The sequence below is a fragment of the Lycorma delicatula genome, chromosome 10, assembly GCF_047948215.1.
Source record: "Lycorma delicatula isolate Av1 chromosome 10, ASM4794821v1, whole genome shotgun sequence".
Classification (NCBI taxonomy): Eukaryota; Metazoa; Arthropoda; class Insecta; order Hemiptera; family Fulgoridae; genus Lycorma; species Lycorma delicatula.
The window spans coordinates 27,067,598-27,094,564 of record NC_134464.1 but is presented as its reverse complement, the minus strand read 5'-3'; the positions used below and the strand labels follow the sequence as shown (position 1 = coordinate 27,094,564).

The 26,967-nt window shown below is 28.4% G+C and overlaps 1 protein-coding gene across 2 annotated transcripts in view; it reads right to left on the bottom strand.

Moving 5' to 3' along the window:
- The window catches only part of LOC142331111 (beta-1,3-glucan-binding protein-like), a 190,710-nt gene extending 163,743 nt beyond the window's left edge, over positions 1–26,967 (bottom strand). Inside the window, exons 1-4 of one of the 2 annotated variants that reach the window (XM_075376787.1) lie at positions 26,725–26,967; positions 24,259–24,413; positions 23,276–23,383; positions 19,642–20,498 (exon numbers count right to left, since the gene is read on the bottom strand). In XM_075376787.1, the coding sequence (XP_075232902.1) occupies positions 20,415–20,498; positions 23,276–23,383; positions 24,259–24,413; positions 26,725–26,914 (537 nt within the window). In that variant the 5' untranslated portion in view covers positions 26,915–26,967 and the 3' untranslated portion in view covers positions 19,642–20,414. Of the gene's footprint in view, positions 1–19,641; positions 20,499–23,275; positions 23,384–24,258; positions 24,414–26,724 lie in introns of those variants that run through there. The other variant, XM_075376786.1, reaches the window with a different exon arrangement.

The window sequence follows — 26,967 nt, the reverse complement described above, 5'->3', positions numbered from 1 at the left end:
TTGGTGGTTCTCATGTGATGCAACAAAAACACAAACACACAAATTTTATATGTATGTTCACTCACACATACATTTGCAAATAACTGTGATGTGTTAGATCGAGATTATATCTGATGTATACATAAGTTATCCTTCAAACTACTAACAAATACCAATTAAAATTTTGAAAATCAGATGATTGTTTGCAGAGATATGAGACCACCCATTGCATCTCCTAAATCCGTGCCCCAGAGGCATCTGATTTGTTACCAGTTGATAGTGATGATTGGGCTACCCACCCACAAGGTGCTTGCATGCTTCATTGCTAGCCTCATACAGTCCCCATGGGAAGCCCATTATTTTTAAACAAATTTTTTAAATTTATATTATGTAAATTTAATTTTTATTTATAATATTATTCAATTCATTAAAGTTTGTGCTTTAACCAACAAATCTCCACTGCCATATTTTTTTTCAAGATGAAATATATCTAAAATCTTCTCTGTTATTCCAAGAAACATGGGTAAAAATTTGGTTGAAATTAATCAAGTAGTTTTTTTTTGCTTAACCTGAACAAACTAAAACCTTCATCCTCTTTACATAATAGTGTAGATAAAATATTATTTATTTTATTTACTTTATTTATTTCCATAGCTTTTTCAACACTTAGCGTTGAAACTGCTATGGAAAGAGTTGATCATCTTCACATATATATAAACAGTTAGAATTTTCCTGAATTGCTACAATTGTTTGATTTTTACATACCTGATCATTTAAGAGGTAATAATTATTATTTTTGCTTGCCCAGGGTTATAATTTGCCGTTCAAATATTAGTTTTCAATCATACTTTTCTAATCAACAAAGCGTATGATTTGATATTTATAATTAATTTATATTCTGTTGATTTAATATCGACAAATGTTTTGGGATGTGAATACTTTATACTGTTACTTAACATTATTTATTTTATTGTTATAATTTAATTTTTTCAATGGGGTTTTTCCTATACATTTAGAAAAAATTGATTTTAATAATGTTTCATAATGAACAGTATTTAGATTTAAATACGCAACATAAATTTACATTAAAAATATTCAGTTTAATTTTTCAGATTCAATAATCTCTAGTAAAATCAAATCAGAAGTAAAGAAGTTTCAAAAGAATATTAAAGATGATTCCAAGTCCTTCAAAACATAACATTAAGGTGTGTTATGATAATATTGTTGAAGGAATTGTTGATGATGATCTCGATAAGGTTGTTGAAATATTGGAAAGGAATATGAATGAAATCAAAAGGATAATGACAAATTTTAAATTATATTATTTATTTTATAAGATAAAAAGTAAAGAAATGTTGATAATATTATTGTATTATTTTGATGTTAATAATATATTTGATATTTCCAATAATTTACCATAGATTATTACTGCCGCTATAAGGGTTGGTATGGATGTCAAAATGATACACCGATTGATTGACAGAGGTGGAAATATTAATCATACAGATGTAAGACATGTTTCACCATTATTACAATCTGTAAAGTAAATTTCATAAAAGAAATATTGGAAATGGGTGCTTATGTAAATGAAATATGTGATCATGCAGGAAACTCAATATTACATATAGCAGTAAGTAATATTTGTTACGGTGATGATATCAAAGTTATTAAATTGTTGATGGATTCAGGTGCAGATGTCAATGCAGACAATTTTGGTTGTGAACTAACTTTAATGAAATTACCATTGGATGCAGGTGAAGATTTGTGGTTAGAAGTTGTAAAGGGAAGACTAGATCTCTATCGCAATGTAATGAATCGATAACTTCTTAATTTAGCGATAACTTCTTAACTAATGTAGTATCTAAAACAAGTAGAATTAAACAGTATTTACATGTACTAAATTATAATCAATTCACTATAAACACAGTGAATAAAATATGTAATCGTCTTTTATATTTGACACTGAATCATAATAGTTGTGTTGATTGTATTACAGAAATCATTAATAATGGTGTAAACCTAAATGAAATGAGATACGTTAACCTTTATGTAAATGATAAAGCATTATTAATAGCTTTAAAGCTTAATAGAGATAAGGAAATTATATCAGCACTTATTGATAACGGTGCAGATGTTAATGCGATTGATGGACATGGATTAACACCATTAGTATATGCAATAAATAACAATTATAAAGTAGAAATAATCAATAAATTGATAAATTTAGGTGCAGATGTCAATAAATGTTATTTTAATGGAGTTACTCCTTTAATGTTTGCTATTAAGAATATCAATAATGAGATTATCGGTAGATTGATTAATACAGGAGCCGATGCAAATGCAATGGATATTTATGGCAGAACAAGTTTATGATATGCTGTTGTTATGTATTGTAATGATGAAGATGTAATTAATTTACTTATTAATAAAGGAGCTGATTTTAGTAAAATAAGTGATAGTTATGATCAGTTGTGGTTCAATATAGAAGCGATGATAGATTTATGGCTGAACTTATTACTAATAGATGCGGGGATATAAAAACAGGTGTATTTGGTCAAACATTTTTAATGTATGCAATAGAATTAAATATGAATAAAAATATTATTTTTAATATCATACGTAATGGGGCTGACATTAATGCGACAGATAACAAAGGATATTCAGCTCTAATTTATGCTATAAAGTATGAATGTGATATCGATGTAGTTATTAAACTCATAGAACATAGAGCTGATGTGAATGTAATTGATAACAATGGATTAACAACTTTAAAGCATGCTGTTCATTCCCGTATGTTTAAAGAAGTAATACAAATACTTTTTGATTTGATAATGGTGTGTAAGATAAACACTCATTATCAATGTGAAAATGATAATACACTTTTATTGTATATATTGGAACATGTTAAATATAATAAAGAACATGTGAATTTTGTGATTCAGAAAGGTGGTGATGTAAATATTTGTGACAATAATGGTTTAACCCCAATAATGTATGCTGTATTATTTAGTGAAAAAAGTACTAAAATAGAGATGTACATTAATTGAAAATGGTGCCTCTACAGATGCTATTGATGAAGATGGTCTTACAGCTTTACACCATGCATTTTTTCAATGGGACTCTGATAATGAGGATATTCTGGTTTTACTATTAGATAATGGAGCAAGTGGTCGTAAATATTTGGCAAATCTTTGTGAAGGTGAAACACCTTTAATTTACGCTCTAGATTAAAATTGTAGTTGAACTTTTATATTGTAAAGAAGATATTAATGAGAATGATGATACACCATTTTTATGTAAATTATTTTCTTCTTCTGTTGAACTTGCCTTTTTGCTTGTCATTGATCATAAGGATTTAGTAAAGAAAAATAAGCTACTGATTTACAATATTTTTAAAAACGCACCGGAAATTTATGTTGAAAAATTATTTTATTGCGTTTTAGATATTAACGATGTGTTTGAATGCCGTCGAAGTGAATTTATTTGCACGGTAAATTACAAAAGAATTTTTAAATTGTTCGGAGTAGTTTTAGAGAAAAATGGTTATGGTAAATTGACAGATTCTGATTTGAATACACCAATTCATTACGCTTCTTCACAAGATGAAATTAATATGTTAATTATATATGCTAATGCTGATGTTACTGCAAGAAATAAGTATGGAAATAATAACGTGTGACCATGTCTTACGAACCACTTTTCGCATTTATCGAAATGCAGAAGTACCATTTATAAAACATTTATAAATTGTTCTTCCGGGAACAATTGGATAGATACACTAGTAAAATTAGGTTATACTGATTTTATTAATGATTGTAATGCTGAATTAAATAAGATGCAATCAATGAATATAGTAGATAATTTATCTTTTTTTAAATTTTGTTGTAAATTGTCTGAATATGAGATGAATCTAATATCTGAATCTGATAATTTTTGTGTTTAACGATGAGCGAATTAAACAACTATTTCCAATTTATTTTGATATAATTATTATGAAAATAAAGAAATGTAAGATCGATTTAAGTAAAAGACAGTTAATAATAGCTTTGGAGAGATTAATTATAAGAAATAGAACCATTAAATCATATGTTCCTAAGAAATATGAAGCTGATAAAAATAATTTTTGTAGTGTTGAATATTCTGATCAGTTGTGTGAATGTATTTTTCTTAATTATGACATATTATATTGTATTTCAAAATATTTGTACGAAAGACAAATTGTTAATTTATTGCTGTCTTCATTATAGTAATGATACAACATAATTATTTTATTACATTATGAGTGACACCTGATATTATAGATTTATTTTATTGATTTTGATTTCTGAGGATTGGGTGATAAGATGCTTTCATGTATCTATGTTTTTATTAAGCCTCATACATCATACAATTAATGGTTTGTTTTGTTTAAATTCCTGCAACATTATTAAGTTTTTTAAAAATATCTTCTCGTTTTCTTTGATTACTAATTAATTATAATGTATTCAACAATATTTCAACTTGTTTAATAGTGTCAGCATATTTATATTACATTTTAATATTGCAACTACATTTCTGCTAATTTTTTATTGGTAGACATGAAAATTTCTGTAGTAAATAAATAAATAAAAATTCTGTAATCATTATATCTTTCCTGCATTACTTTTTAACTGATTATATTTTTTCATTTTTATGAATTACTTCTACTTGGTTTCCTTCATAATGATGTTATATTAGGTCTAAACAAGTACATTTTGTGGTGTAATTTCACAAAATTAACTAATATATTTAACATTTTCTAAAATAATATATTCAAAATTTTGCAAACGACTGTAATTTACACTAAGCTTAGAACATGCATATATATATATAAAATATCTTACCTTTATTTTTTTATTTTGCCCTATAATTTCTCCACCTTCCTCAAGGTAGGTTTGAAAAACCTACCTTTTTATTTATTGCAGATCTTTTAATCAAATTTTTTGTCTTGCTGAGCATAATATAGTGGAAGGGGGAAAAAAACAATTTTATGCCATTATATTTTGGGTGCGAATCTATGTTTAAAAATATAGTTCTTTTAAATTTTTTTAACATTTTTTTTTTACATTACGATATATAAAAATAAATAGCCAATGCCTGAAAAGTATAACAACTTTATTGTTAACCTTTCTTGTGCAGTATTCTTATAGATTTTATCATTTATTTATGTGTTATTTAATGTATTTCTCTTAACATTATTTCATGTATTTGTGTTTAAATTATTAAAATTAACTATAAACACATCAATTTTTTATTTCATAATTTGTTTTTATATTGACATGATGTTGTATCTTATATTTACATTGTGTTCAATCAGATTAATGATTATATATTTAATTATTTTTAATATTTTTTCTTAAACGAAAAACATCTTGTGGTGTATTTCTTCTCACCAATGGAAAAGCGTTTAGTTACTTTTGTGCTTGATTCATTGTTTTTATTAGTGAATTTTTGGAACTAGACCTTAATTTCGATGTACTTTGTATAAAATTACGTATAACATAAATTGCCAAAACTGTATTGTCCATATTTTCTGATTGAAATCAGTGATTAGATATTCCTCATTTTTTGGTCAGGTATTGCAAAAACGTTTTCAAAAATTCGTCTGACAATAATTAAATGTGTGCTTGTCATTAAACTGTTGCACAGGGAACGATCTCATCAAATATAAGCGTTGAATCTACCTCCTTATGCCCAGCTTGGGTGCAATGGCCACGCATCACCGACTGCGCTCTGCAATGGAGAGAGTCATGCCCAAAGCCTTGACATTTGTATCATCCCCGCGCTACCTCTATATGGTCGACAACCCTACATGAGATCCACTCCAGGAATAACCGACCAATGGCCACCAAGACCAGCCGGATCTTAGGCGAGGTCTGCGATACCCAGTGACTCTTCGAGGAATCTTTTTTTCCCAACTGCCGAATTATCTTGGTTTCCCGCAGGTAGTACTCCACGGCCATATACAGGGATGGATTTTGGCCGTGTATTGCCTTGAGGATTTTTGGCTTCTCTACCCTTGTTGCCTGAGGCATATATACCATTATCTGTGACCTTTGCTTGGCCAACAAGTGAGCCTTCAGCCTGTTCTTTTTGAGAACGTCAGATTCTAGCAACTGTGCAGCCTGTTGCTCATTAACCATCTCCAGGATTACGCCATTGTCTTTTATTTTATTGTCCGAAACAATGACCCTTGTTTCAATAAAGGTTCCAGATTGAGTGAGATATGGAAACTTTCCCTCTGCAGGTTTAGGACCTTCTTTAGGGTTCGCTCCGTCGACGCCCCTGGACCAGGTTTTACAGGCATCACCTTAATGGTGGCCTGCTTAAATTTGATAGCTGTTGTCTGGCTGGTGGCGGTGGATTAACCCGCTTAGGCCCAGGAGTGGCCATTACCGCGGCGAATGAGACAGGCTTCTTCACCTTCTCCTCCACCTGTTTAATAGAGATGTAGATCTTGCCAAGAAGATCCACATCCGTCACTGGTGTGAAGCTCCCGACGCCCTCCACAACCTGGTCGATCTTGCCCAAAAGTCGAGAAACGACTGTATCTAGGGTTCGGTTGGCGCCCTGGAGTCCTTCATATTTTAGTGCCAGATTTATGTTCGTGACACAACTCACTTAAATAAGAGTCGACCAATTGTCGAAACTCTATTGATATTCTTGACTCCTTTTTGGACGTGATTATGGTCCATGCCGACCGCTTCTCCTCGGTCTCTCCTAAACACTCGGACCCGGGGTTCATCCTCTTTAAAGAAGTAATACAAATACTTATTGAAAATTGTGTGAATATAAACACTCATAATGAAAATAATAATACGCTTTTATTGCATATATTAGAAGATGTTAATAATAATAAAGAACATGTAAGTTTTGTGATTCAAAAAGGTGCTGATGTAAATATTTGTGATAATAATGGTTTAATGCCAATAATGTATGCCGTATTATTTGGTGAAAAAAGTATTAAAATAGAAATTATATCTACGTTAATTGAAAACGGTGCCGATATAGATTCTATTGATAAAGATGATCATACAGCTTTATACCATGCATTTTTTCAAAGGGAATGTGATAATGAGGAAATTCTGGTTGCACTGTTAGATAAGGAAGCAAGTATTCGTAAATATTTGGCAAATCTTAGTGAAAGTGAAACACCTTTAATTTACGCTCAAAATTATATTACACGTTTTAAAATTGTAATTGAACTTTTATATTGTAATGAAAATATTAATGAGAATGCTGATCAAGATTATCCATCTTTTTTATCTAAATTATATTCTTTTCATGTCGAACTTGCTTTTTTGCTTATCTGTGATCATAAGGATTTAGTTAAGAAAGATAAGAATCTAATTTTTAATATTTATGTACATGCTCCAGAGATTTATGTTGAAAAAATATTATTTTGTATCGGTTTAGATATAAACTGTTTTGATAATGTCTGTAGATTATTAAGTATTCTAAATGAAAAAAGATTAGTTAAATTGATCATAACATTTTCAGAAGAAGGTTTGTTTGCAAAATTGGCAGATTCTATGTCGAACACACCACTTCAATGTGCTCATTCACCAGTCCTTACCAGTGTGCTAATTATATATGCTAATGCCGATGTAACTGCAAGAAATGGTGATTGAGAAATAAAATGTCTCAGCGAGATGAATGGTTTACATCATTTTGTGAAAATACAATTTATAAAACATTTATTTTTAGTTCTTCCTGATGAGGTGAATAGAATTCACCAATAAAATTATAATTCCAATAAGATTGAATTATACTGAATTTATTAATGATTGTAATGCTGAATTAAATAAAATGCAATCTACAAATATAGTAGATAATTTATCATTTTTAAAATTTCGTTGTAAATTATCTGAATATGAGATGAATCTAATAGCAAAATCTGATAATTTCTGTGTTTATAATGATGAGAAAATTAAACAACTATTTCCAATTTATTATCATATAGTTATTATGAAAATGAAGAAATGTTTGATCGATTTAAGGAAAAGACATTTAAAAAATGCTTTAGCGGGATTAATTATATCAAATAGAATTATTAAATCGTATGACCCTAAAAAATATGAAGCTGAATTGGATAATTGTAGCATTGAACATTCTGATTATGTGAATGTGTTTTTCTTAATTATGACGTATTATATTGTATTTCTAAATATTTATATGTTAGACATGTTAATTTATTGCTTGTTTCATTATAGTTTTGATGTGAAATAGTTATTCTATTGTAAGAAGTATAATTTGAGTAATGACTGATATTGTAGATTTGTTTTTTTGGTTTTGATTTCTGAGGACTGGGTAGTAAGATACCACTATTTTGATGTAGCTAAATTTTAGTGAATCTCATACAATTAATGGTTTGTTTTGTTTAACTTTCTGCAACATTATTAAATTATTTGTTAAATATCATCTTATTTTCTTTGACCACATTGTATATGACTTATTATTTGTAATAGATGTACATTTTGTTAATATACATTACATTTCTCTACTTGTTTACTGGTAGACATTAAATATTCTTTCCTAAATAAAAAAATAAAAAAAAAACATTGTTTAATGATTATATTTTCCTGCGTTACATTTTAATTGATTATCATTTTTTCAGTTTTATGAATTACTACATTGGGTGTTTTCCTTCATAAAGATTTTCAATTACCATTAAACAAGTACATTTTGTGTTGTAATTAAACCAAAGTAACAAATATATTTTTCATCAAGTTACAATGTATCTTGGATCATTTTAGCTTCATCAAACTATATTCTGTTTCATAATTATCAAAATTATTGTAAGAAATATCTACTTTAGTGGCCAATTAAAAATAAATATCCTTTACTAGATAATAAGGCAATTGGACCAAGCAGCATAAGTTGCACGTAAAATCATTTGATAGTTGTAAAATTACCTCAAAAGATTAAAGATATCAGAGTGTGATTTGGTACTCTACTTCTAGTTATTAATAAAATATGATTTTTTTTATTAAAGAAATTGTCTTATCACTGTTATTATTAATAAAATATATTTTTATATTCACTTGTCAGTTTTAAACTGTTCATTCTTTGGTTCATTAAGTTTCCTTCCTTGTGTTGTGTTTTTCTAAAATGCCTTGATGGATCAAGGAATGGGTTACTGTAGTGAAAGATTTTTTGTTTTCTGGAATCCTTTCCATTTTCTTTTTTTCCTGGGGACACAACAAAGTGTCATTTTCAGTCCCGGTTAGAAAATTCATATAGTATGTAAATAAATATTAAATACTAAAAACCCAAAAGTAAAATAAAACCAGCAGTAGATCTCAACTGTTCCTCGTATTGATTCAAATGTGTGTTAGAGAACACCGCATCAAAAGTTAGATGACTTCATTGCTACATAAGTGCAGATCATTTGGTTTGTCTTCCAAAGGCATCTCACCACTTTCCACAGGGTTTGAATGAAATGCACCTGTAGCAAGATAGATGAATGAATGATAAACTACATCTAGCATTCTAAGAGCAGTGGACCAAGTGTATGAATAAGCAACACAACCGTACTCCAAGCAGGAATGGACTAGAACTCGGTAGAAGGGCAACATGCATACTTAATCAGCTCCCCATTGAGTATTAGATAAAACTCTCTCTGCATGTCCATCATTTTTAAAAATTCTACTTTCAGCTCCTTTAAATATATTACACGCATTAGTCATTGATCAAACCACATTCCTAAAAATCTAACCTCTGTACATATTTCAACTGGTTCATCATGCAAACAGTTGAGAGTCAGTATTTTTCCTCAAACATGAAAAGCAGATGTATTTCATCTTCTCCAGAGAAAACGCAAATCCAGTCATTTTACACCACGATTCTAAATGGGTTATTTTATTTTAAGAGCAGTCTCTCACTAGTACCCACTGGGTTGGTCTAGTGATGAACATGTCTTCCAAATTCAGCTGATTTGGGACAGCTCCAGCATTCAAGCCCTAGTAACCCTTCTATAGGTTATATTTCAATCAAATACATTCTTACATCATAAAGTTTTATTAATGAGTAATTTCCTATGAGAAATTATACCTGTTCTAAGGTAGGTCTTTAATATCTGAAAGAAAAATAACTTTTGTAGAATTTACCTGATAGGTGACTGATGCAAAGTTGTTGATCAATAATGTGCTGGTGTTATGATAAAATTACCCTGATCTTCTGAAGAATTATGATTAAAATGAAACTTTCTGCAGGGAATCTCAAAGTAGTCCTCTGAAAAGGTTTGTTTTGATTCATAGTTTGTGTGGATATACAATCACTTTTTTACTATGCATTCATTTTATTTATTCTTGAATCTATCCTCCCAGTGTCCTCCTTTTCAAGGAAGTTCATTAAATCCATTTCAAGGCTTTGGTGAACTTAACAGATATTAATGCCAGTAATATTTATGCAGTATCTGCCTATGGATATTTTTGTCTAAACACTTTTTTATATCAATTGGTTTTATAAAATAACCCACCATGTGGTTGAGCTGCTTACCAGGTAAAGCCTTTAGCTTAAGGAGAAGCATAACAAATATCATATAAAGCGTAATCTTTTTTAATACAACTGATAAGTAATGACATGGTATTTTGAATTAAATTATACCAGAAATTGTGGTTTTACAGGTTTGAGAACTGTACTGAATTTTAGCATTTAATAACCTCAAAATGACCATGTGGAGATCGTTTTGAGGAGTTAATCGTTTCTTAACGACCACTGTTTTATTCAAGTCATCTCATCAAAAGTACAGTTCAAAAATAGAATTCCATCACAATTCAAAATCATTAAAAGCAGCCAAGTTCTGATTTCTACATGTTTAGGAATTAGAAAGTTAGAAGATAAGCATTATTTAGTCATTGCTTTCATTCTCTGGAGATTGAATTTCTTTTAAATATCTCACTTTCCTAGGATGAGCTGTTAGAATATGATGAGCGAGTGGCTGGTATTTAAAATTTATGTAGGAATGAATCTTTACAAGATTTCTTTTTCTATAAATAACATAAGTGACCGTCTAGATATTATTATATGAATTTATTTTGCCAAGTAACTTTTAATTGTATTCTTAAACTGGTCTTTTGTTGCTTACATAAATATTAGCTAACATTATCGATCATTTAGGTCAACTCAGAGAATATATACACCTTACTTATTTTGTGAAAAAGAACAAGCCCAATTAATTTTTTGAAAGGAACATCTTATTAAAGACACACAAATTTTTCTGAGAGCTTACCACAAATTGGATATTCTAGGGCACTTCATATTTTTTTATTGGCTCAATTTTTTTTTTTCATGTCCACCTGTACTGAAAAAATTACCAGGCAGATGTTATCTGGTTGATCATACCTTTCATGGAAGAATTGTTTTTAAAAGTTTATTTCTTCCATCAGGATTAAAACTCAAGTTATTTTGTATAGTAATTTTACTTGATTTTATTTTTCTCCAAATAATAAATAAATTTAAATATTATATTACACAAAAACATAATAGGACTTGACTTCGGTCTCTATTATATAGAGACCTTTATCAAAGAAAGAAATTTTCCAAATACAAAAATCTTTTTCCAAATAAAGGAAGTAAGTATAGTTCTGAATCTTCTAAGAGCTTTGTTGAAGGTGTTAAATAGTGCTGTTATCAATGGTATACATTTTAAACTTATTATGAAACCTTTTAGTATATAGTTTAGTATTATATTTTATACTTATTGTAATTTTTAACTTCAATAAGTTGTTTTTATAAAATTTAATTGTATATAAATTTTATATTGTTCAAGCATACTGAATTCATGGCTTTTATACAACGCATATAACATTTTCATAATGTGAATTATACATTTATAAGTGTTTCTACAAGACGATTTGCTAAAGGTTGAGCCTGTTATTTACATGTCCAGCTCTAGAATAATATTCCGCGCAGTCATTGTAATTTGTATGTTTTAGGATTATTGTGTTTACCAATGTTACTAGTATTTGTTATGTTAATTATCTTCTCTTTGAATTATGATCTTATGTACTTTGAATTTTGAAAACGATACAAGTAACCTTCTTTTTTCTAAATACTATCTACATACATTTTGGATATAGTTAACTTTCTTACTCAGACTTATATCATGTATCATGTGATCTTATAACTTCATCATGTAGTAAAATAAAATTGGTTAAATAAATTTCAACATTCTATTCAAATCAGTACGTAATTAGACAATAAAATAGATTATTTAAAAAATGAATAGGTATGCTGCTCTTTGAAAACAAAATACACTGGTCCAGCATTTGCCTGGAATTGAGAAAAACTGTAAGAAACCTTTAACAGTTCATCATGAAATACAAAATTAAAAAACAGAAAAGGAAAGTGATTATTATCCATATTAAATTCAATAATAATTATTACATACGAAATAACAGGGAATACAGTAAGTAACAGTAACACTTGTAAATCCTAATGAAATTTTACAAGTTTCAGGCATTTTCTACAACTGTAAAACAATCCAAAGAATTTAAAAAGTTCAAATTTGCATTTAAAAACTTGGAACATTGTCTATGAAACATATATACAATTATAATGTTCATCAAAGGTTGATTAGAATTGTATTAATGTGGTGCAGGTGTACAAACACTGAACCAGGAAATTAATTATTTTATTTAAAATAAAGAGACAACTTCACAGAAATCAAATAATTACAGAGTATTATAGACATATCAGTATATATTACAGAGTATTAGACACAATTCTAATATTGTCATGTAAGCGTTCCATTGTAAAGTTTTATTTTGTATAACTGATGGTAAAAAAGATTAATTTCTTTCAATAAAATGTGCATTTAAAAAAAAATTATATCTGTTCATTTGTAAGGGTATTTTTTCACCTATTATTTCAATTAAATGGAAAGGACTATGGGTAGTCTTTAGTAAATTTTTCTTGGGTGAAAGTCAAAATCTCTTTCATTTGTAGTTAGATAATGTTTCCAAAATATTTTCCAATAGTTTTTCTTTTTCTAGCAAAACTTCTTTTTTATGACTTATAAAAGTATTACTTTATTTCTCAGAATGAGAAGAGATACTGTTCAAATTATACCTGCTTAAATTTTTAATGCTCAAAATACACTTTTTAAACAAGAAAGTCACTAAAATAACTTAATACTCCTCCCCTGATGGGAGATCTCTCCCATATTAATCAATTTTTTTTCATCTCAATTTTAATTTCTTTAAAATCCATCTTAATGAATATTTTAATAACTAAAAAAAAAAACCTCTTGCAAGAACTCCAAAATTTACAAAAAGTTGAAAACTATTTTTCAAAATTATGATGCTAATATACTAATATCGTAGATAGACTGTTTCTTCAAGAGTTGATATATGAAGGTATCAAAAACATAGGGCACAACTGATTGACATGTCAACAAAAGTCATTTTTTATTCACACTTGTTATACTTTATGTTAATGTGTATGTTTAGAAAAGAACAAAAATACAAAATAATAGTCTCATTTTCAACTTTCATTAAATCTTCCACAAGTATATCAATTTTTTTTTGTGTTTATTTAACTATGTCATAAAATTAGAAATAAATATTTTTTCATAAAAATGCGAAAAATAATTCATAATTTTAGTTATTCTTTTTCACTAAAAATGAATTAGTTTAACATAAACATTCAAATAAGAGTCAAAATTAAATTAACTGAATTAAAAAAATGAACTGTACAGCTTGAATGGCATAACTTTCCCAGTTATGCCAGTAATTCATTGCTGGCATTTTTTTACAGAACTTTGCTGTTCTACATATGTAATATTTAAACAAGACATTTTTTTTATTTTTCTACTAAATTCTTTCAAACTACTCTTAACATAGCATTCTTCTAACTTTAAGTATTTATTTTTTGGCTTCATGATATCATATATGCTTAAAGCTTATGCGTGGAATATGGAAATGGAATTTTATAGTGTATGAAAAATGCCACGGCTGACCAGGATTTGACCTGGACCTCCAAATGAAAGGCCAAGACGCTACTACTCTGCCAGGGAGATCACCACAGAAATTATTTCTGTTAAATATTCCAGTAAATATATGAATCCGTTACATATTTGTAAAAATACAGAATCTGTTTATATTAATCATATTTACAGGTGCTACGAACGAAAGATAAATAATTTACCAACTCTGCACTATACAAATTTTTTAATTATTTTTTACTGACCATATCCCAGCATTATCAAAGAGATTATCAGTAAAATATAAAACTCATAATATTAAAGCACTCATCAAATTGATGGGTAATTACAAACCATTTTGACAAGGAAGAGTGCTCGTCACCAACCTACAATCTATGACCATATCACGTAACCAGAAGCTCAGCTTATGTGCAATATTATTAACACTTACCTTAGTAAGGCAACCAATTAATAAGTAAATAACTGCATACAAAAATAATTTCTCTTATTATGCTTATATTTCAACAGAATCAGCGATTTTATGATTAATTAGACTGCATTAACGTATTAATAAGTTTGAAAACAAAATAAAACTTTATGTTTGCTTATGTTACTATCTACTGGTGTCCCATATAAAACGCAACCCAACCTTATATTGGTAGGTATTGAAATAATAAAAAGGTATGTGTAAATGTAAATGTAATTTTTATTATTACCATCCATTACCTTACATTTAGAGTAAATGTTGGAAGTGGGCGCCATCTTTTTGAATACAAGCTTCAATTCTTTTTACAGTGTTTCTTGCAACTTTTTTCAAAGTTTGTGGCTGGATATTTAATACAGCTTGTTCAATATTGACTTTCAATTGTTCAAGTGTTTGTGGTTTGTTGCTGTAGGCTTTTTCTTTGAGGTAACCCCGTAGAAAAAAATCCGCCGCAGTCAAATCTGGAGATCTTGGTGGCCACAAGCCTCAACCGATAACACAATTACCAAAGAATTCCTCAATGAAATCAGAAGTTGAGCTGCGTAGTGCAATATCGCAATGAACTGAAATAAAATATCCTGATATCATTCTGCATTAATGGTGCACTCGAAAAAAATAGGACCGATTATTTTCTTCTGTGATATCGGGCACCACACGTCCAACTTCTGTGGGTGTAATTGTTTTTCGTGATAAACATGGGGATTTTCAGCACTACAAATTCTACTGTTTTGGCTGTTTACGTAGCCATCCAAATGAAACCGTGCTTCATCTGTGAAAAATAACGAATCCATAACATTAATTCCCTCATGCAGAAATCGATGGAAACATTGATAATATTGTAGCTGTTTTTCTTTGTCGGGCTCAAAAAGTTGATGAATCGTTTGAATGCGATAAGGTTGTAATTGTAATTGTTTGGTCGCCTGATGAACAGTTGATTTAGACAAATTAATTTCAGCAGACAAACGTCTGATCGATTTATTTGGCAAGGCAAGTAATCGGTCTTTGATTTCAGTGACTGTATCTGTATTAACACTGACGCAGATCTTTTGTGTTCCTTGTTATTAACAGAAGCAGTCTCTCTAAATTTTGCAACTAACCTTAATACTGATGTTTTGTTAGGAGCTGGTTTATCTGGGTACTTATGGCAAAACAAATCTTGCACTGCAACCACTGATTTCGTACTGAAGTAAGACTCAACAATGAAAACACGTTCATCTAGCGAAAACACCATCTTGTCTCTAGTAGTACACTGAATGTTATGATTGCATTGTTGTTACTATCGGTAGTGTTCTACTGCGTCATCGTGATGTTCAGATGTTGGAAGAGTCTATTTTAGTAACGAGTAGGGAAGTAAGCATGACTTTTGAAATTTCATGGATGAGTGATTGATGAGTTGCGTTTTATATGGGACACCCTGTAGTTGTGAGAATCTTAACCAACCCAAAGAAAATCTTAAAAACCCAAAGAAACAAACCAGTTAGGTGAAGGCATAGAGCACACAGAAATGTTATGATCATGAAAATAAAATCATATTGTTTTGGCAATATATTATCCAAAAATATTAGAAGATTAATGTCACCACCTCCATAGCACTTTTTCAGTGGTGTAGTTCAAAATTATGAAAAATGTTTATTGAACATATCTTAATTGTATAATATAAAATTATGACCAATAAGTGTCAAATAATGTAATAAACTAACAAATTAAATTTAATAAACCATTTTAGTAGGATCAGTATCAAAATTGCACTGTATGAAACCTAGTATTCTTTCAAAGATAAATTATTAAAATCACATAAAAAACCTATCAGTTTCATTAAAACATTAAACATTGAGATAAAAGACTTTAAGAAACATGTTTTAGTAATGAAGTTATGTAACATTTTAATTTTAAGTTAAACTTACCAAATTAACTTCCAACAATTGTTTTTGCGGTATTCCAAAAGAACAGCAAAATTTACATATATTTTCATTATACAATTCAAAATTACAAAATAGAAAACTAATTTAAAATAAAATTACAAATTATAATGAAATACAAACTGAAGATGCAGGATATCAGGAAAACTGATTACTGGAAACTAATATAGCAAGTTTAAATTCCATAATTTATATGTTTTGGAGGTTTATGTACAATATTAAATATTAATTTATTTAAATTAATTTTTTTTTTATTCTGTACCTTGTGGAGTGGCTGAATAAGTTTTATATGATATAATTAGCTAATAATAATATATATATGTATCCACAGACCCTTTAATTTTGATTGATGATTCACATACATCCTAAATCTTACACCAAGTGACTGTTTTCAGTTTACAAGGTGATCTTTCAAGTACTATCACAAGTATTTACAACAAAATATCCAGGAAAAACTATATGAAATAAAATTCAAGGTATATGGTTGCGTTAAGAGAGGAGGTTGGAGACTTATATGATCTTGCTACAAAAAAATTCATTCTCAAATAAACCAAATGCATCAAGGTGCATAATAACAAAGAAAAAAAAATTGTTATAACTGAAATCCAAATATTAAAAGCTTAAAAATACATTCTATTCTTTTTACTTGCATTTTTCTTAATATCCTTTATCATTTGAAAAAAAACAGATGTACTTGATGACATAAGGTGTAATATCATTATTGAAATTAAGAATTGTGGCAGAACAGGTGAATTTCATCTTATTAGTTAAAGTAAAAACTAACCTTACCATGTTAATTTTTAATTAAAAAAGAAATTGTGTAATTTAAAACACAAAAGTTAATTAATGAGAGAGATACGATAAATTAGCATTTATGAACAGTGTAGTTGGTTTTGGAATTGTTTAAGTTCAAAAGAAAAGTTCAGACAAAATTAATTTGTATTCAGTTTTTAAAATCTCAAGGATACTTCTCTGCACCATCCAGATTATATTATCGAGGAAAAAAAGATTTTTCAATAAATGAAAAGTTTTTACTTTATAAAACATACATTTATTCAATAAATATTAAGTAACCTTTAAGTTATAAAAATTCAGATTTATGAAAGCAGTTGTAAACAGAGATCTTCATTAAAACAAAATAAAGAAAACTTATAAATTAACATTAAAATAAAACAAAATCTCTGTGTTCTTCATTTCTTACATAGCTTTAAACGTACAAATGTATAAAAACAAGAGTTTTTTTAGTGCATGGTTTGATATATTATTGCAAGCAGTGTTTTTGCAAGTCAGAAAATATGGCTGCTGATTTATTCATAATGGTATACCTGCCGCAATGAATCTTGAAGTTTAGACTATGAGTTAGTACAATGCCTATTATGCATACTGAAAACATTCAGTTTTCACGTGCAGAAGTAAATTGTTATTTTGTAAATACAACTTATTATTTTATGTTACTGGGTGGTATTATGGAATATTTAAAAATATTTTCTAATTCTGCTGTTCTTACTTGATAAATCAAGTGTTTTGCCATTAAAATAAATATTATGGTATATTTTTAAATGTTATAAGAATGTAGGCCTATTAAACAAGTACATCAGAAGAAAAATGGTAAATTAACTAACATTATAATTGTCTGTCATATATAAACAAGGTTTATAATCTATCGTGAATTTATTAATTCCAAAAATAAACGCAGACAAACCAATTGTAACTCAGGAAATGAATAACCTTTTTTAGAATCATATCAAGAAACAGCTATACTGTTTGCTATTAGCTCATAGTTTACAAATACAGCCAGGCCAGTGTAAAAATAATTACCCGTAAGCCTGTATTATTGAATGCTTGAATCCAATTAACAGTCATGTATTTGTTGATCCTGTAAGCACATTTGTGTAAATTCTGTTTCTTTTTATTCGAGTTTTGATTGAGAAAAGTAATCACATTTTATAATCAGTTGTGTATTTTTATTGTTTTATAATTATGAGTGAACTTAAATCTACTGTAAAAAAAATAAAAATATTTAAACAGCAGCCGCAAGAAATAATAAACAGTGTGTATGAAAGAAAACACCTGATAACATTAAAAATGTGAAGACAGAACAGCAGCTGCATGCAGGGTGTTGCAATCAAAGTTCAATAAGTGAAAAAAGAGAAAAAGCGGTTGCTAGGAAAATTAGCCAAATATCTGGCAGAGACTTCTTTCTCTACTCAAATAAAATACAAACCCTCTTTGATAAGTGTGTGGTGAGATGGACTATAAACAGATTTCATGAAATTCATAAATAACTGCCAATTGTGAAAAGATAATGTTAGCGCTTAAAGCTGCCATTGGTTATTACGGAAACGAGACAAGTTTGAGAAAAATAATAAAAGAATTGGGTTTTAGGTGGAGAAAAACTGAAATTAACAGAAAAGTTTCACTAAGATACATGACATAATGTTTAAGCATATTCAGTATCTGACTTCTATAAAAAAATTTAAAAGTGAAAACAGGCCGTTAGTGTACCTTGACAAGTCATATATATTAACTTTCCACATTAATAAATTGTAGTGTAGTGATTCAGGTGAAAGGCTGAAATTTCCTTACTATTGCACATACCGGAGAAGAAATGGGTTTTATACCAAACTCCTTACTAACATGGAAAGCAGGTTTAAAAAGTTGTGGCGATTACAGAGGTCAAATGAAAGTGGAAGAAAACTTAAAATGAACAGAAGAGATGTTCAAACCTTTCCGATAATTCTGTTGTAATTTCTGACAGTGCACCCTATTGGAAAGCTGTTTTAGAAAAATTACCAATCTCCTATTTAAGAAAAATCAATAACATTATGATAAAATGGTTGCAGAAGCATTTTGTTCCTCATTCTTCCTCTGCTAACATTATCTTTTTTACGGCTGAAACCACCATTGTAGACTCGGTAAAAGCACACAGGGAAAAGTCTTACAAAAACAAGGGCATAACATTCCCTGACTACATCCATACCATCCAGATTTAAATTGTTTAGAGATTGTTTGGTCAGAAGTTAAAGGATATGTAGCAAGTCATAATCTAACTTTTAATATCAAAGATATTCAAAGACTGTGTGAAAATAAAGTGCCCAACATGAATGAAGAAAATTGAAAGGTGTATTGTGATAAAGTAAAGGAAATAGAAGCTGAATATATGCGATAAAAACACATTATTGACAATACTAAGGAATCATTTATTATTTCTTTACAAGAAGATAAAGAAAGTGACAGTGATGATTTTGATGACAGTAACCTTAAAAATGATAATGCAAAGTAGATAGTGTTAACCATGTTTAATTTTGTCCTAACATTTAAAAGTAATTAGTTTCTGTTGTAATTTCCTATTCCATTATTAAGTGTATTTAATCATTTTGCACTAACTTTTGAAAATAAAATTGTATACAAGCACTCAGCGAATGTAATACATTTTGATTTGCAAATTATACCATTTTATATCTTCTCTTCTGTAATTCTTGTCACATTTACAATTTTGAAAAATGCATAATAACATTTTTTTTTCAGAGAAAATGGACAGATATTAAACAATTTTTCAGTGAGCCAGTTAAATTTGACAAAACTGTAATAATTTTCAAAATATTCTCATACATTATACATTAAGATGATTAAAATTTCAAAAAATTGTGTTCTGCAATCCAATATTAACACCACAATACATCTTATGAAGGTTCATTTGCTGTTATGTAATGAAGTAAATAAATGTTGTACTAAAAGGATAACAGTATGATTTGAATTGCGGCCATCGCTGCCATGGCACCAAGCATCAAGATTGGTTGTGCCGCCTGTACTTGTTTAATTTGTAAGAAAATTACTTTTGTTTAAATATGTAATTCAGACCTTAAATTTTAGATGTGATCATTTTTCTGTGTTTGATAGGTGAAAGGAGCAGCAGCAATAGTAATCTCCTCAATGTGTAATAAATAGCATGAATGGCTATCCAGATGTTTTTTTTAACAATATGTTCTGTTTTTGCAAAATCTTTATTAATTCTACTCTTAACAACTTGTAATAGTATCTATTAAACGACTGTTAAAATTGTTAGTCTACGGTAATGCGGTTACTTTTACGTGATCAATTTGTAGTGCTGATTCTTCTCATTCCAAGTCTGATACCAGTTTTCTCTGTCCTGCCAGAAATTAAGTAGGTACTGGATCATAAAAAGAAAAATCAATGATAAATACTAGTAAATAAACAGTTAAATATTTACATAAAATCACTTATATAAAATTATTTTTAAATTACAGTTCTTAAGCTTGAAAAAAGCCTTTAATAGACTTGTTCTTAAAACATTTTTTTTTTTAAATTTGGATTCAAAAAAATAGTTAATTTAAGGGTAAAACATGCAATTAATTTATTAAAATTATATTAAATTGAAGTAAATGCCCATAATTTTCATTAGAGCAAGCCTTTATTTTTTCTCTTCTTTCAGCAACTCTATTTGAATTATGTTCTTCCTAGCAGTGCTACCACTTGAAACTGTTTTCATTTCCTGAGAAGTATGAGGGCATTATTTTTAAGCAATAGTCCCTTTATATGGCCCCAGAAAAAAATATCTGCTGAAGAAAGAATAGAAGACAGCAAACCACAAGCCTTTAGAGATTATTTTGTGCGGCAAGTAGCCACATCTTGCTGAAACCGTGAAGTCTTATAATCTATTTATTAAAATAAAATAATCTATTGAATTCTCATGATAAATGTATGCTGTAAGTGTTAAAAAAATATGGTGATTAATGATTGATAAGTGGCATGCCATAGATCAATTATTTGACAGTGTTTTTTTTCAATGACTTTAGGACAGTTAAACTTTTATTAGTCATACATATAATCATCATGGTATGGTTTTGAAATGTTACCTGATTGATTGGCGTAGCAGTGTTTGTTTCTAAGTAAAAACACTTTTCAACAGTTCCCTTAACTGAAGACCAGTTGAAATGCTTCTTGGCATGAAATAAAAGAAATTGTTAACAATATACCCCTTTATTTTTTGTTTATAAATATTTGTCCTGTATCTGGAAAAATTACCCACAAAATATTTATCTCTTATTATTACAAACTTGGACATACTTAACATATTCACTAAAACATTTAAAATTATACCGAAAAAATAACAAAGTTGAATAGGGTTGTAAACCTATCCTAAATTATATTGTTAGTTTTAATTTAATATAAATGTGATTTACTGCATGAAATATGCAATATCAAAATTTACAAAATTGAATATTATGTTCAAAATAACCTGAAACTATACTTAAAAAAAAAAATATTGCAATCTTTTAATATTAGGAAATCATTTTGAAAAGTTACATTTAACAATAATGTTTTAAAATGCAGCTGTAAACTACACAAAAAGCACACAATCAAGAAATCCATTCAAAAAGCATCTTTACAAAGAATGCAAAAGGAGAAATAACTGACAACACAGTTGTAGGACTTTCCTGTCACACAACTTTTTTCTAATTCACAGCTTCCACATACAACTTATAATTTTATTTAAATATAATATTTTTTGTACAGCTGTAAGTCAGTGCTACACTAGCGGTCCTTGTGATGACAAGAAGTACTATTGACACAGTACACCCAGCCACTAGTCTAAAGAATGTTTTGAAATGGAGGTGCAATTTTGAAAAACATAATTTTTATAAATATTATTTTTTAACTGTTAACAAATATGCCAAGAAAAATAAGATCTTAATAGATGAAATTTTGAGATACTGAGGGTGACCTTGCTCTACAGCCTCACCCCTTTGACTTTTTAAGTTGAAAATTTAATGGCATTAGTGCCCCATATACAGAAGTAGTCTGACCAAGTTTGATCAAAATTGGTACTGTAGTTCTGGAGAAATAAGGTGTGAAACACCAAACACACAGGTACATACAAACATCCAGAAAATTTTCATCCAGTTTTTTATTCCTTAGATGTAAAAATGTCAAGATCTGGTGGAAACCGCATATGCCTAAATTGGATTTTTATTATTAATTTTAATTTTGACTTTTAATTTAATTTCTTTATTAATGACTTCATATTTTGTAAATATGCAGTTTTTAATTTTAATTTACAATTTAAAATTTTGAATAAAAAAAAAATAGATTTTATTTCCATTTTGATTTAATGGGAAAGGATCTTTTAACAATTTTAATTTTCAATTTAATTTTAATGAGTAAATTGCAACAAAAGATTTGAAAAATTATACAGCAACTGATGATGCGAGGTACTCGCAAAAGTGTTCTTGCTTTGATTATGGAATAAGGTAGATGTCCTACCTATTTTATTTTATTAATTCTGTACTTGGGTTGATTGGATTAATATAAAACCATACAAATACTTTTAAGATGAGAGTACGAATAAAATATTAATATTATAATGCAATGCAGCAAATCCAGTTTATTAGCAAAGTCAGTTGAACAATGAATGTCGTCACAAATAATAACTGCTGATGATTTGAGGGTTAAAATAATAAACAACCTGACAAAATATCAAAGAACAACTGGGCTAAATTCTGATTCTGTCAACCACTGTTGATATTTTGTTTAATGATGCTGAATTGTGATTTTAAAAAAATAAGCACTCAGTATTCTTTATATTTTTATTTTTTTTTAGGGGATGGATGTGTTATTGAAATGAATCTGAAGAAAAATATTTTGTAATTAAAAGTCATCAAAAATATAGGCGATTACTATAAGTTTTAGATAATTTTACCATTCCTCTGTCTTATGTGGCATTGTATTAACATCTGAACATTTCAATCAGAAGGTCCCAGGTTTGAGCATCGGTCATGGTTGATACTTTTTTTTTTTAATACTAAACAAATTTTCCATTTCACATACCCAGATACATATTTTGAGGCAATGTTTAGAATTAATCATTTACCAAAATAAGTTAAGGGTCTATGCTATTTTTACTGGTTTGTGGTTTATTTATCTTACCTTAGCAGTACCATAATTTTTCCATGGCTTTTTATGGTTATTTTGTGTGGTTGAATTATCTGGAAATTCCCTTACTCCTCCAACTGCGACACCAAATGTTATATGAAACTGTAAAAGAGATTACTAATATAGTACTATTTTTTTATCTTAAATAAAAGTATTCTTAGATCCTGTACTGAATCTGTCTTTCTAGATATCAATGATTCACCACGTTCTATTTGAGAAAAATAATCACATTATCATTGTATACAAACATGTACCTTTGGAGACTTATGTCATTAGTTGATTGAAGATTGAGACATGTGTTATACAAATTTAAGCTTCACTGGAATGCTGCAAGCATATTTCCATCAGAATTCATAAGCTTGTATATAATAAGTAATGATATAATTACTATATCTATCATTTAAAAATTATTACTTTTTTTGTAGTTTCTCTGTAAAGGTTGTGAAAAGATTTCATTCACCTAAGTAAATAAGAAATGTTTTTATTCCTCATGATATAATAATAAAACTGGTAATACGTAATTTGGTAAAAAGTAAGGTTTACAAATAAATTAAAAAAAAAAATAACTGTTCACGTTAAAGTGAGAACCTCCTTTTTTTGAAAAGTAAACTGTTTATTAGTATAAAGCATGCTGGATTTGATTTGTGTAATTCCTTTTGGTACAGTGTTGTATGTTCTTGTGCAAACACAATATAAATGTTTGCACAAAAACATATATTTATTTTATTTGACAGTAGCACCAGTCCCTATGGATAGTCACAAAGATGATTGAAAATGTTTTAAAGTAATTTAAAAAAAAAAAAAATTAATATAAAATTTCATTATTCATAATTGCAAAAGTATATCATAATAAAGTATAGTTGCATTTTATATTAATAAAATTAATCTCATTGCCAACAACTTCACAAACAAAAACACAGAAAAAATAAATATAACAGACAGAAGGAAAAGAATATGGTTTTGTTATTATAACTTACATCCTTATCAAATGGAGCAAGATAAGATGCATTTGGCCATGTTGAATCGATTTCCTGTTTACTAAATTGAAGGTACTCGTATATTGGTTGCTGAAGGTTAATATTTGTATTTATTTCTTTAATTATGTTCCCATCAACAATAAATGAAATGCTTTCTGGAAAAAAGTTCAATATCAATAAAATAAAGTTTTCTATCCCAATAGTAATTTTTTTTACACTTTTTAAAAGTTTTCTTTTACAATATCATCATGATTTACAATATTATTATGATTTCTATAACTTTTAGAATTATCAACTACATTTCACTAAATCATAAACAGAAAATGAAAAAACTTTTAAAAATTAATAGCTAGATGCCAACCTCCATGGCTGATTGGTAGTATTTCGACCTTCTAACCAGAGGTCCCAGGTTAAAATCCCGGTCAGGCATACCATTTTTCATATGCTACAAAATTTTAATTTCATATTTCCACTGCGCAAGCTTTGAAATTATGTGGTGGCTTTCAGTTGTTTAATGATCATAGCTGAATAATGATTTTGATACTGTTATACTGTTAAAGACACTGTTGAGTAATAATAAATAACAAAAAACCTCATCCAACAGTCATTTTGGACTCAAAATTATCCGAAATTTGTTTGATAGTTTTTAAATAAACATTTTATATTGCCTAAATTTTGTTCAAGATAAAAGATATTTCTATGAAAGTTCCTCTGGGTAAGGACACTAAGTTAAGGATAGGCATCCTGATGGCTTTACAATATCTGGAACATATTACATAATAGTATTCTAAAACATGAAGGATATTTTTAATAAAACAAATTGTAAATAGCCATAATTACATTTAGTAAACAGGTTCCTGTATATCATCAAGAACACCTACTGTTGGAATTTATTAATAGCTAATGGGCGTAGCAGTTAGTCTAAAAGACTTAAAAAATTTGATAAACATTTCTAACATAATTGAGAGTTAACAGTACCTCTATTTTTCTTGATATAAATTTTTATTTTATTGTATTCTATATAAAGAGCATACTAGCCAATCCAAGTGGGAAGTTATTTAAATTGTCCTTAAATAACTTTTTATTATGATATAGTATAAACTACAATTTCTGTTTGTGCATGCACGTATGTAATTTGGCATCTGGTTAATAACCTGGGATTTACAGGATCAAAAATCTTAAAAATTTGGTATGGTTAACTTGTAAATAAATTAGAAGCATGTTGATAATATTACAGAATTTTGGAGTCATTGTCTCACATGAGAGGGTGGCGGTCAAGGGTTATTTTCTGAGGAAGTTAACAGAGTTGCAAAGTTTTCAGTCTATAGTCAGATTCAGTTTTATTATGCATACACAACTTAAAATACTACAATTTTTTGAGAGTGCTTGTTTTTCATTTATAAATAATATATATACTTTTTTTATTATCAGTAGTTATTTCTTTTTATTTTTATGGTTATTTACCTTCCCTAATTCTCTTCTTACCTACTGATGATGCCATCAAAATATTTGACTGGTTTATATTCCTGGTTTTAATTTACAGAATATTTATATAAATGTTTTCATTTTTCTATATAAATAAATTTTCAGTAACAATTAAGTATACTATTTGTAGATTTTGCTGATGTACCTAAAAAAAATGTTTTGTGAGATAAATAAAACTTTAAACTACTTTAATTTAGTGAAACCAAACTTAATTTTATTTTTTCTATTAGCTAGATCAATATATTAAATCTCTCCTTTTCATAATCCTGTTTTATTCAAAATTATTTTTTTCTTTTGAAAAACTCATACATATTTGGAAAACTGTACTTTTAGATTAAAACATATATAATGAAAACATGAGAAGTCTGTTGATATTTGAATCAAATACACCAATGTATAGGTCTGTTAGGATACATATTTTGTAAAGTTTTAACTGGTTAAGTTTTCTATTCCACTTTTACAACTTACACATTTCAAATACTAATTTATATAGATCATAAAACATGTTTTATTTATAATTTTTATCTAAGACCAAGAGAAAATTTGAAGGAAGAAACAGATAAAAGTTTTCAAAGACAATGTTTAATCAATTGCATGTGTTGGAACCGTATTTCCACAAAAGGTATTTTGAATTTTCTCCCAAAGAAATAATGGATTAAATTATGGCACAGTTAAATTACGTTACTTGAAGTCCTAAATGATATGTGGAGGGCTAAACTGGATAATACAAAAACAGGTTATACCTTGGGATTAACTCACAATGATTATTATCCCAAGGTATAACAGTTTACACAAGCTCTTTTTTCCTCTATATAGGTTAATTTGATTTTATAGGAATTTTAAGAATACTCATTCTGTGTAATATTTATACAACAGTCTTGACTCTTTTTCAGTTAACAGTTTTATCTTTTTACTATTGTTAAGCCGTTAATTAAATATCGCTTCGATTAAGTATTAAATGAAGATGAATTATAGTTGTACCTGGTTTCCAGATTAAGGTGAAATAATGAAAATCATTTTGCCAATAATTTGGTACAGATTGTGTACTGAAGTCATTTTTTATGTTATAATCAACACCCATTACAATCCCAGCTTTTAACTTCTTTGAACTGATATCTTCTCCACTATCAGTTGTCAGCTGTTTATTTCCATTATTTTTTATTATCACCATTCTACCAGAATTAAAAATTGGTCCGTATTCTTTATTTTTTGGTTCTAGATAAA